This window comes from Vidua chalybeata, chromosome 8 (assembly GCF_026979565.1).
Source record: "Vidua chalybeata isolate OUT-0048 chromosome 8, bVidCha1 merged haplotype, whole genome shotgun sequence".
Lineage (NCBI taxonomy): Eukaryota > Metazoa > Chordata > Aves > Passeriformes > Viduidae > Vidua > Vidua chalybeata.
This window is the reverse complement of record NC_071537.1, coordinates 6,006,736-6,019,867: the sequence shown is the minus strand read 5'-3', so window position 1 is coordinate 6,019,867 and position 13,132 is coordinate 6,006,736. Positions and strand designations below refer to the sequence as shown.

Sequence of the window (13,132 nt, the reverse complement as noted above, 5' to 3'; positions counted from 1 at the left end):
GGTTTCTTTGCATGTGTTTTCTCTACTTCATGCGCTGCAAATAAGTACAGAAGTCAAACATCAGTTATGGAAGTGAGAAAGCTTCAGGGGAAAAAAAAAAAAAAATCAAGCAGTGTTGCTGCCACAACGACAATTTCAAGTCCATATCTGAAGATTCTAGTCTAAAAGGAATGTTCAACCAGGCACACACATGAAAACAACCATGGATACACAAGTAAGATGCAGAGAAGGATAGGGATATACAAACTGTATATATTAGCACTGCTGTAAACCACTGACATCTACAGATAGGCAAGAAAAATGCAGAATAAGCTGTAATGGAACTCCATATGCAATAATTCTTAACTTATACTTCACAATCTATATTTAATTCACTTAGTTTTTTTCCTTTAGATTTTCCCTTTTGTGCTGCTTGTGGTGCGTAAGAACCATAAACAGTTTACAGACATTTACACAGGAATGGCAGACATTTATCTCATGTGCTCAGATCACTTTGACTGAGGTATTTACATCCCAGATTATACTTAAGATTTCCCATTCTCCATTCTTTCATTCTGTATCATACATTTAGGTTTACCCATTGCTCTCCACATGGTTGAGATCTCCAAGGTCTGGCAGTGCCATACCTTGGATCTAGTAGTTGGTTTTCTGTCTGACAGCCCATTAGTGAGTGAAGAAGTTGACAATTTTGTAACTTAATATAAATCAGTCATAATAGCAATCCCCTCCATGGGCCACCTACATACTGCTCTGATATAATCACAGATCCCAGGAAAGAGAGAATTAGCTTGTGCAGCTTCTTACCTGCAGCTCCTTTGAGACTCTCTCTAAGTGGTTAGTTATCTTTTTTATTAGGTCACTATACATCTGTTCCGAATGCTGCTGGCATACACACTTATACACACAACTGCAGAAACAAATATAGGAACAAACAATGAACTTACAACAGTTTGCAATGAAGGGTAACAGACTTCAAAACATTTTGTTCAAGTTTCAATTTAGAGGATTACAGAGTTAATTGAATGATTGTTGAACTTTTAAATACAGTTCTAAGCTTGGAATGAGCTCCAGCAGGCTCTTAAGGCTCCCCTGGAGGCTCCAGGGCGTCCATCCCATTCCCCCTCCCCAATTTCATTTTAACTTACAATGAGTTCTCTTACAGTGCACTTCAAAACAGCCAGGACAGTTCTGTCAACAGCACATTCCTACTTCTGGCTTTTGTCTCTCCTTTGTGAATGAAGTCTCCATTAAAATAAGCAGGTTTAACAATTTTATGAATATTCTAGGGCAAAACCCTTACTAAAAGAAGGGGAATGCTGACAAGTATCATAGAAGTAGCATCAAAACCATGGTAATGTTAAAAAGAAATGACAAGAGTTCTACAACTACAGACCCAAACATGCTTCTCCATTCTTTGTTACTTAAATTGTAAGAAAATTTTACATTTTCATAATAAAGAAAGATGCAGAAAAAGGGCAATAAAACTAATTCTGCATTCTGTGGCTTTGCTGTGTTATGTCTGGTTTTCAGTGCCACCTTTGAATCTTAAGAACACTTTTATTTCTTTCATATTGCAATTCTGCAAAACAAGGCTATTCATTGAAGGCATATTTACAGCAGTTGTAAAACAAATACATTTATTACTTTCAGCAAGATATTATTGGAGTAGTCATCACTGTCAGGACTAACACCAACCTTCATCTGTACCAAGCAGCTTTTACTCCTCAGTCAGCATTTCAAAATTTAGCTGCCAAATCCAAGAGTTTGATATTATTTATATATTATCAGTCAAAGTCATTCTTTTTCTTTCATATCAAGTCTACCAATAGCAGATCCTACATTGAAACAAGCAACTGCAAAATGTATTTTGGCACAATGCTCTTTGCTAAGAGCAAAAGCATCAGTTTGGTTTGGATCAAAGAGAGAAACACTGATAAGAAAAGTGAAACTGATTTTTGTGATCTCTTACAAAATCAGCCAGCTGGGTAACCACAGCAAATGGCCACACATTTGTTTACTCCACAGCTAACCAGTACACAGCCACTTCCACAAGTTGACTGCTTTATCTGTAAGCAACTAAACTGATATTTAAAGTACACTTCTCCTTAGTGTTACACACACTATTGCTGCCTCTATTTCTGCAACATGTTCTGTAGTCAACCACCAGTCTTCCCATGTACACACAGGGTGTGTTTACATTTTACTTGAACACTTCTACTTAGAGGTTCCTTCTCCATTTTGAGATCCTGTTTTCAGTTCCTGACTGTGGGCTAATTCTGTGAATCATCCTTGCTCTGATATTACCCAAAAGAAGTTAGTTCTTGTTAGTTCTTTAACATAACCAAACACCTTAGGAATAGGAAATCCCAAAAAGGACATTAAGAGGGTAAGCAGTGGATGAATATCCAAGCTCTCCAAGTTGTCCTGAGGAACAGAAAACTTCACTGCACCTGGGAGGCAGTGGAGACTGCCAGAAGTACAACTTAGCTGCTCATGTTTTCCTCACCTCAAACCTTCCTTCACACCTCTCTGCCAATTTATCCAACCCTTTTATAACTGGAAGTGACTATGCACAGACAGGCTTTGGACTCACAGTTGAAAACAGACACTAATAACACTTTGATATGTTACAGATAAACTGATCTATGGTAAATATCTGTATCACACCTTGGAGGTTATCTCCCAGCTCTCACTGCTGGGGAGTAAACACCTACAGCTATCATTGACTATGTCAAATATAGCAAATACCCAAATATTTGAGTATCTAATAATGTATTTTGAGTTTGCATTATGGAAAACTTGATTCCTTTAGTCAGCACAAAGATGACCAAGAATACTACTGTATTTTCATGTCAGTTTCACTGTAAAGAAAAAATATATATATATATGTAGCTGTTTGAACCACAGAAACAATCAATTTTTCAGACTAAAGAACTGGCTTAGAAGCAGAGAAGATCTAAACTTCAAGTCTGCTACAGACTCTCAAAAATACTCCAAGCAAACATCCTTATTAAATTCAATTTAAAAAAAAATCAATTAGCTTTCCCTTGCCAATCTATCTTGTCTAGACTGTCAATCAAAGGAACAGTCTGAAAATATTTTAAAAAACCCAAAATCAATCTCCTGGTTGGAGGCGGCTGTGGCAGAGTAATTATAATCCCAGACATAATTTTTAAAGGAAAACTGACATACCAGCTCTACCAGTAACACTAAACTATGGAAAATCTTTAGCTTTGGTAATAGTAAAATATATGCAACAGATATCCATGTATCATGAGAGTCCTGCACCAAGTGCCCCAGATGTACAGGGCTTATCCAGGAGAAACTCAAAACCCAGTATTCCTTCAGTAAATAAAATTTTATAGGAGTAGAAAGATGACAAGGATGAAGTCCAGTTATCTGCAAACCATAACCAGGTATAATTAAACCATTAACTTTGCACACCTACTCATTATCAGAGACCACTTTTGAGAGATGTCTTACTGCAGACTGTTTGCACATTGGGGATTCCAAGGTGGGAAAGGATTCTGATTACATACACTAAAGCTGACTCCCTTAATTCAAACAACCATCTCAATTATTTATATACATGATGACTGATCTTTGAGTCCTGTTAAAAGCAGTTCCAAAAGTTTGGAGAGGAAAGAGGAAGTTTCTTGAAGTTTTCAATGGGAACTAAGGGGCAAAACTGAACACCTGCCTTTCTTTTATCTGCTTTCCTAATCCAAAGTTTTAAACTGCAGAGACAAAGCAGCTAAGAGCAAATGGGCATGAGATAACAGAGCTGAAAGTCTTCAAAAGCAGCCATCAGTGACCGGAGCTGGCAGCATTATTGCACAGAGATCAACACTGGTGAAGAAAACTAAGACAGCAGTGCCACAGTTGTGCAAGGGCCAGGGGTTTTAACAGCATCTGGGGCAGTAAATCCAGCAGCAGTCACCCACTTTCCATCCTGTTCACCAACACCCTGAATACCTGCCACCTACAGAACAAACATCTCCAATTTAGTTCATCTCTTAAGAAACTGTGAGGTCTCTACAGCATTTAGCATTCTGGTTTGGGGCAGCAGTGTGATGGGGAAGCAAACCCCACACCACCCCCAGTACTGAGCACTAGTTTAGCCTGAAGGGCAGTTCTGGTGTGTGATTAGATCCCTTTCAAACCAAACTGCAGCTCCAAGACAGCTACAGCCCAAGCCTTCTCCAGACAAGAACAGAGATCCAAAGGAGTGTCCTTCTCAAACTGCCTGGAACTTGGCAAGGGGAGAACACACCAAAACACCTGAGGCAAAACACACAAATGACAATTTACATCAAAGGACCTTGGCACCAGGTGCTTCTCTTTCCTTCTGCACATGAGCCACACCAAATTGGTTCCTATTAGCTATCATAAAGAAGCCTTTTGATACATTAAGTCAACTGCTTACCATGCCAGTTTCTTTGGAGAACAGGATGTTGAGACTTTAATACATTTCCTAGGACATTACACTAAGCAACTGTGATGGTGCTTATTTTAATATTAATGTTAGGCATTTTAATTCTTTAGCATTTATTCTTGTTAACATGGTATGTCAAAATACGTATCTATTATTCACACTCTAACCATTTAAACACTACTGTATTTCCTATAACTTTCCCATTTGTCTCCTCAAAGGTACAAAATATGACATGTGCATAGACAGCAAAACCAAATAAACATTTGCTTTTAAAGATAAAATAAGTTATGTAGCATTTAAAGTATTTCCTTACCTGTATATTTGTTCATAGGAGATAGGGATGTAGTCACCAGGACTCTGAGTTAAAAGCTGATCTATGGCACTGTCCAACTTTGGCCAATATGTGCTCTTATAGTCTTCAATTGTTATAACATTCATTACTGCAAGAAAAAGACAGTAATAGATTTAATAACTTCACCTAAAAGATTAGAAACAAGTGAACATTTTGCGATTTCAGATCACACCAATAACAAGGCCAAAAAACCTGGGAACAGCTCACTTCCACCAAAATAACCTCATCTAAAACTAAAGCCTTGAATTTGTACCTTTGTATTTACAAAAAATAAAATCAGAGCACCTGCCAAATCAGTGCTTCGGTATTTCCCTGAGGCCTAAGTAACATGGAAAAGCAAAGTCCTGTGAGTTCTAACATGAAAATATAAGAATAAAAATTCATAAAAAGATTAGTTCAGACAAATAAATTATGTAACTTTGTGGCAGTTCAGAATCAATTATTAACACGGCATCTTCACATTGAGGAGAACAAGCTCTGGCCAAGACTGGTAGGTTTTTGAATATTCCTTCCCAGCAGATGTATTAATTTCACAAGTCTCAGGTGGGACCAGCAGCTTCCTTGGTGCAAAAGATGATGCAATTCCCTCTGCCTTCAACTGCAGTTAGGCTTTCAGGCAACTTTTCTGAATCTGCATTACAGTTCCCCTCTAGCAGGGACAATTACACTCCTTTTGTAGATAAAGATCACCACAGGGAAGAATAGGAAGTGTTTAAATTAACGTTCCCCACTGCTCCCTGACCTTGCTCCTGAGCTTCCCAACTGAACCCTCTTGCACCAGTGACTCAGAGCACCTTCACAGCCACAGAAGGGTATGGATCTCTCTCTTTTCAGAGAGGATTTCTGAACCAACCACTCGTGGCTCAGTTCCAACAGTTTACACCTTCCCTTCAGGGCCTTACTCGCAGCACTTCCTCGCTGCCTTGTCACACCACCACAGCTTCACAGCACCCACTCAAAAAAGCCCTCAGCAACCAACAGAACCTCAATCGAAACTATGATTTGAATTCAAGCAATGAAATCTAATCAAATCTATCAAAACAAAAAAGGGTCAAAACGATCCAGCCTTGGACATCTAGAATAATTTCTTCATTTGAACTCCACCTGTGGGTCTGGCCTAAATGGAACAGAGAATAAAGATACTTCTCACCTCACATAGACCATTTTAGATACAACACTGGAAAGAAATATTTTGGTTACCAATGAATTTTAAATATACACTAAATGTAGATTCACTGATGGGTTTGAGAAGCAGTACTTTTGAAAGGTATTTTCAAAGGAGTTGAAAGGAGCTGGGCTAGTGAGTCACTTTTGGCAGCATTATAAAGAACAATTGTAAGGAAATTGGCAAAACAGTTATGAGTATCATGAGGAAAATAAAAGATTGTAAAGAGAACATGGAATAGAGAGAGGTGTGAAACATGGAGTGTTGGAACTCTATCTGTACGAGCAAGTATTACAGATTTCTTTGTGTGTTGTGTTAGGGTATTTCAGCCAGAAACTTTGCTTAGAGAAGGATGTTAGTGCAGCACCTCTGAGTCCTCTTCATCCAGCTGCAGCCACTGGTGCCCTCTTCCTTCACAGCTGTTACAGAATCAGATCCAGTTAACCTAAAAGTGTCTGAGCAGTGACCAGGTCCCCACTACCAAGCGCTGCAGGACACTGCCCCATGAGCCCAGGCTGCAATCTGAAAGGACATCACTGTTTGTTAACGAGTCAGGGTCACAGGAGCGGCTACACAACCACCAGGATTTCAGTTAACAAGTCCAACAAGTCAGCTCCCCCGTGTAAAAGCACCCATGCAGTCAGCAACAGCAGAGCACCTCCCTGGCAGTAAACTCAGCCCCTGTTCCTTGCCTTGCAACACCTTCTCAGAGTTCTCATCCCTTACAGAGCCCACACTCCAGGCAGATGTCCTCAGCAGCAGCCCCTCACAGCACCTTTACTATTCCTGCTTACACTCAGCAGCAGAACCTGAGCTTTTGTTTTTTACTCTGCTACCCCAAAAAAGATGGGCCTCCACAGAACCACTCTGTTCCACAGAAAATATTAAGCTGAAGTCAGCATAAACATTAGACCAAGTCTTGCTTTTAAGATTTCAATGTATAATCACGCCCACATCTGGTTTAACATATTAAATGAGCCCTATTAATTTGGAAGAAAATAGTCAAGTAAGATTTGGGAACACTGCAAAATAATTTTAACAGGCTGTTGAGATGTTAATTTTTAATTTTTTTTTTATAATATGGAAAAAGAAAGCAGCAGCAGACAGGAAGGTCTGCCCATTAGACATGCTGCACAGGTAAAGGACAAAATACTTTTACAAAAAGCCCCGTGAGACTTGCACAGAGAAGTCTACATAGAAAATTTACTGATAAATTCACAGTAACATTCCAGAAAAGCTTCATTCTCATTCAAAAGTATCTTACAAGTACTAAGTAATTTGATTTCCACACTTCAGTTCTGAAACTAAGCCAACCACAATATTTACATAGCTAAAAATCCAAGACTACAAACTGAACAATCACTATTTTTATTCTTCTAATCCAGAAAACAAAGTACTTTAAAATTTTAATAATTATCAGAAGTTAGTAATGCCCTTTTTCTCCTGGCAGCTCTTGCACACAGAAGTGAAGGGTGGCCTGAAGACCCTCCAACAAGGAAGGAATCACACACATCCTTAGCAAGGAAAGATAGATTGCCCTTTAATTTTTTATTTTTCTCTCTTTTTAGGATGTCACACTTAAGTGTTTATCCCTACATTAGGTGTTCAAGATTTAAAAGGATTTGCCCAACAGTTTCCACTCCCAAACTGCAAATTAGTTGGTTTCTGGGAAGTGACATTGATATTTTGTAAGTAAGCATGCTAGAATGCTGGATTTTATCCAACTCCAGCAAGGCTGGGGAGGTGGGGCTGGGAGAGAAATCTGTCCAATAGAATCGAAAGAAGTCAGTATTTTCCAGAGAATTCAGCATTTTCCAGAAAATTATTAAAGACTTCACAAGTAAATCTTGAGCAACAACTGCTGCTTTTCCATACAAAAAAAGTTCAAAAGGAAAGCTTTAAGAGAAATGCAGCAGTGAAACCATTTCAGTAAAAAAGAATATGCATGAGCTATCATAACCTAAATATATCAGTATTATAGTCATAATGGAAACACAGTCTGCTTCAACCTACCAAATTCTTTGGTATCAACTTCAATGAAAAGAATGGCAAAATCCACTTAAAAAAAAAAAAAAAACACATCAAGAGAAGGTATATATCCCCCATTAAACTGGTAATAAAACCTTACACACAACACACACTCACTTTTTCAAATCTGTAGCTAAGATACAAGAGGCAGAGCAGGATGGCTGATCCAACCTACTGCCAAGTACGCAGAGAGCAGTCTGACAATTATCTGTCATTTATTCTGGCTATAAACACAAGAGAAAGCAACTAAGCATCTTTCAGAAGCTGTATTTCATCTCACCAAGTGAGATACATGAAACTTTACTGCTCAATTAGCAGTGCACCCTACAATCCTCAATATTTTGCTAAAGTGTACAAACTCTTCAGGGAGTTGTCCAAGAGTCATCTACAGACCATGGCCCTGTGCTTTCCTGTTTCTCAGCCCCCACGTGCATCTTTTCACAACAGATTTTGCTCTGCCCTCCTGCCTGACACACCCCAGCATACATTAGCAAGTTTATGAGTTTGCCCAGTGGTTGCTTCCAATTCTATTCTATTTTTATGACCTGTTTCTCAGCCTGCATTAAGGCTGGTTAGTAGAAGTACCTTTTTCTTCATCAGACCATTTGCCCACACAGCAGTGCACACACACTGCACTGAGCAATGTGATGCAAGAGGGAAGGCAGTAGATTTAGCGGATATGCCAATGCACACAGCCACATGTGTCTGCCCCAAATGGCACTGGCATCAACAACATTTATAACCATCCTTTCTTGAAATGGAGAAAAGAAACAAAATGGAAACTCTTCATTGCTCACCTCAACCAGGTTATGCTGCAATTACTATTATGGAAGAGTTCTTCTTAAAGTACTAAAAGTTCTTTGACTTCTTTTCTCCCTCATGAACTTTGAAAAATACTTTTCACAACACTACTGCTTTATAAATCGACAGCTATGACTGAAGCTGATCAACTGTAAATATTTAGTTTTAAGTTTACTACAAAATAGAAGTTCTTCTTAAGTTTCTTTAAGTAGAAGAAAAGCTATTAATGAAAAACTATTAAATGAACTATGCATTATTCTAATTTTAGCTCTCAGTCTTACCAAAATCTCAAGGAAGGAGAACTGGATTTAGCCTCTGAAAGACAGGAAGGATACACTGTCCAGGACAGCCTCTGCATCATGAATCAAGGCAGGAGTTATTGCTCATCCAACTGCAGAACTGCCTTATGCAGCAGAGAACAGACAACTTTTCCAGCAAGCTTAGGACTGGCAAACTTCTCCACACATGTTCTGCCATTACTGGGACAGAGCAGGCAGGAGGGATCCAGCACACACTGATTCCCTCCTAGGGAACATTTCTATCCAAAGAGACCTTTCTCCCTTTTTCTGTGGGTGAAAATTAAAGGTGATCCTTTGTCAGAGCCAGGATAAGAACAGGCAGGAGCCCAACTCAGCTCCTTTAGGTTGTCAGTCAACACTGCTTCACTGGACTTGTTCTGTTCACTTACATGTACCACCACAGCTATCCACAACACAAAGGTGTGGAAAAGTTCTACTGAACTTAGAGAATTTTCTGTTTTGCAGGAAAATAACAACAACAACAAAAACATCAGTAAAATATTGTGTTGGGATACCAGTGCTAGAGAAGTGAAAACAAGAACTCCAAAACCACACCCTAAGCAAAATCATGCTCTGCTGCTGCTTCTCCCTCTCAGACATAAACTGTGGATTAGCTGGAAAGTCACCTTCCCACTTGCTGGAGATCCAGCTTGAAAACCATTTTCATTCTGAAACAGAAGGAAAAACTAAGATTCTGAATGTCTGGGGTAGGACTTCAAGAGCCTAGTTTAGCAAGGTCGAACGACATCTCATTTCAACTGTCTCCAGGGGTCAGAAGCCACCCCAAGGTACCTGGAGACCTGACAAGCAAGGCAGGCAAAGTACCAGGAAACTCACAGAGCCTGGGAGTCTTAACTTCAAAGCAAACAGCCTTGGCCATGTGCCACAAAAGCCAGGCTTACCCGAGAAGCAGAAATCCAGAAGCCTGAACTTTGAGCTTTTGATCACCTCTGGACATGGACAGGTCAGAGAGCACTGGGGAAAGCAGGGAGGACACACAAAGTGCATTTCCCATCAAAATTTTATCATGGCAATCACACAGTTGCACTTCCAGGAATGCTTTTAACTATCAAATCCAAGTTTTCCAATGGTCTATGAGGAAAAAAAAGGTATATTTTGCCCAGAAAAGTGACTTTTGGAAAAAAAGTAGAACTGAAAATTACAGCAAAAAATCTTCCATTCCCTCGATCATAACTCAGAAAAAAATAGGGAAAAAATGCCATTTTTGTTAGAGGCTACACACAAAAGCCATTTTGGAACCCCCAAGGCGAGGATGGATGGAGCTCTGAACAACCTGGTCTAGAGGAAGGTGTCCCTGCTCAAGCAGGGGGCTTGGAACAATATGGTCTTTAAAGTCCCTTGCAACCCAAACCATTCTCTGATGTTACGATTCTATTTTTGGGGCTAACTTGGGAAAATGAACCCCCTGTCGTTCTCATCAGCCCTTTGCAGATGCTCATCCCTTCTGGGACAGCACGACCTTTCCAGGGACTCTGCCCACAGCTGCCACCAGCAATCCCAAACAGGCTTCTAGGTTTTCCAGGCGGAGAGACAAAGTCTATAGGAGCTAAAAGGCTTCAGAACCAGCCGAGAGCCCTGCCCACGCTGGCTCTCCCAGAGCCACATCTACCGTGACAGCAAAGCAGGAGAAGTTGGGGCGCTGGGCGAGGAAAGGTTATTTTCGCCTTCCAAGGCGCCTTAACCCGCTTGACTTCGCTTCGAGAAGCCTCTCGAGGCGAGACCAGGTCGGGGAAGGAAAGAGCCGGGCAGGGAGGGGGCAGCGGGTTCAGCGCAGCAGGCGAGGCCCCCCCGGGCCCGGGTCACTCACGGAACTTGGAGGTCGAGGCGCTGATGTTGATGGCGGCGATGGCCCCGGCCGCCCCCACCCTGCCGGCGGCAGCCCCCGGCTCGCAGCCCCGCAGCCCCGCGCCGTTGTGCTCGGGCCCCGCGGGGCGCGGCGGCCCGGCCGGCGGCAGCAGCCGCTCGCCGAGCAGGTGCCGCCCGTAACCGCCCGCGCCCCAGTTGTTGTGGTTCTGGTCGTCCATCATGGCCTCGCCGCCGCCTTCCTCCTCCATGCTCTCCTCCTCCATGGCGGGCGCCTGGCTGCGGGAGCGGGGCGGGATCAGCGCCCGCCGCCCATCGCCGCCGCCTCAGGCCCGGCGGGGCTCGGCGGGCTCGGCCCGGGCCCCAGCCCAGCTCCGGCCGCGCCGCGCGACACGTCGCGCCGGGCGGAACGCGGCAGCCGCGCCGGGCGGCACCGCCGCGGGGCATGCTGGGGGATGTAGTCCTGCGGGGCGGAGCGACTGGCGGGGCGCAGAAAGAGGCGCGGCCGGCGCGGGGTCCGTCCCCGGCCGCGCCCGGGGCTCGCTCTTCCCGGTTCCCCGATGCCAGGGAAGTTCTCTCGGGAGCGAGGAGGCTCCGGCAGGGCCCGCGCGGAGAGCGGGGCCCGTGCCCACAGCGCCCCCTGGCGGGAGCGCGGCGGCCGGGAAGGGCCCGCTCTCGGCAGAAGGGACGGACCGCGGTCGCGATGTCACTCGTCACTTGTCACTCGTCACTCGTCACTTGTCACTCGTCACACCCTCTCCCCGCCCTGCGGCACCGGCCCGGCACCGTGCGAGGTGTCCCTGCCCACGAGGGGCTTGGAAACGAACCATCCTTAAGGTCCCTTCCAGGTGTGGGAAAGGTGTAGATGGAAACAACGCAGCAGCCAGAGCAGGCCTGTGCATTTGCTGAAGCTGTAATCTGCGATCTATGCATGATGTGCCAAACCAGCTTTTGGACTCCGGGACCAAATTGTGACTGCTTGGGCTTTACCAAGATGGAAAATGGAGGGAAATGTCTGAGCAGAGCACTGATGTTCAAGGTGTGATTTTACATCTGAGGAAAACACTCTTAGTTCAAAAATGTACAAAGCCCCCCCGTGCAATAGGGACAAACTGTTTTCATCTTTTGCCTTTATCAAAGCAACTTGAGATGGTTCCACGCTGCTGTGAAATCAGTGGCACCTTCTGCTTTACAAAACAGAACAATTTCACAGCCCAGCCTGTTCCAGGAGCTGGGAAGTGCCTACACAGCGCTGCTCCTTCCATTCTCCTGTTAATAGGGGGAATAACCTGCACAAATAATGTATGAAGCCTTTTGTCTTGCAATAAACAATGTAACAATTAAAAAGTATTTTTTTAATATGCTCTTCACCAAGAACTGTAGTTATAGGGCAAGAAGTAATGGATACAAATTGAAAGAGGGGAAATTTAGGTCAGATATTAGGAAGGAATTCTTTACTGTGAGTGTGGTGAGACACTGGAATGGGTTGCCCATGGAAGTCATGGATTCCCCATCTCTGGCACTGTTCAGGGACACTTTGGATGAGCCTTGAGAAGCTTGGTCTAGTGGATGATGTCCCTGTCCATGGCAGCAGGGCTGGGGCTAGATGGTCCTTAAGGTCCCTCCCAACCCCTTCACATTCCATGATTCTGTGATTATATTGCCTAGTAGCCTTCGAGTACACTTACTTTAAGTTTTATTTTCATTTTCACCTGGGCACTGTGATGGAAAAATGGAAATGAGTAGTGGCTTCTTACTGAAAATAGATTTCCTCTGTGTGGGTTTTTGATCTTGCTTGGCAAACAAAACAAAAAAGTGAAAAATGTAGATAAAATCAAAGGTGCCTTGCCTTCTTTCCAAAATGTCTTATAAAAAGTGAAAAGCATGTCATCGTGTTTCCGAGTAGAAACACTAGGTTCTATTTTAGCATGAAACACAAGGTTCTATTTTAGCACAAAACAAAATTGTTCTGTTTTATAGCAGCAGAAGGTGCCACTGATTTCACAGCAGTGGGGAACTATCGCAAGTTGCTTTGATAAAGGCAAATGATGAAAACATTTTGTCCCTATTGCACGGGGGGGCTTTGTATATTTTTGAACTAAGAGTGTTTTCCTCAGATGTAAAATCACACCTTGAACATCAGTGCTCTGCTCAGACATTTCCCTCCATTTTCCATCTTGGTAAAGCCCAAGCAGTCACAATTTGGTCCCGGAGTCCAAAAGCTGGTT

At 42.8% G+C, this 13,132-nt stretch overlaps 1 protein-coding gene across 2 annotated transcripts in view; it reads right to left on the bottom strand.

Annotated features, from left to right (window-relative positions):
* CACUL1 (CDK2 associated cullin domain 1) overlaps positions 1-11,275 on the bottom strand; it is a 43,177-nt gene extending 31,902 nt beyond the window's left edge. For both annotated transcript variants that reach the window (XM_053949061.1, XM_053949062.1), the window contains exons 1-3: positions 10,909-11,275; positions 4,749-4,875; positions 805-907 (exon numbers count right to left, since the gene is read on the bottom strand). In XM_053949061.1, coding sequence (XP_053805036.1) covers positions 805-907; positions 4,749-4,875; positions 10,909-11,170 — 492 coding nt within the window. In that variant the 5' untranslated portion in view covers positions 11,171-11,275. The remainder of the gene's footprint in view (positions 1-804; positions 908-4,748; positions 4,876-10,908) is intronic.
* Positions 11,276-13,132: the final 1,857 nt, after the last annotated feature.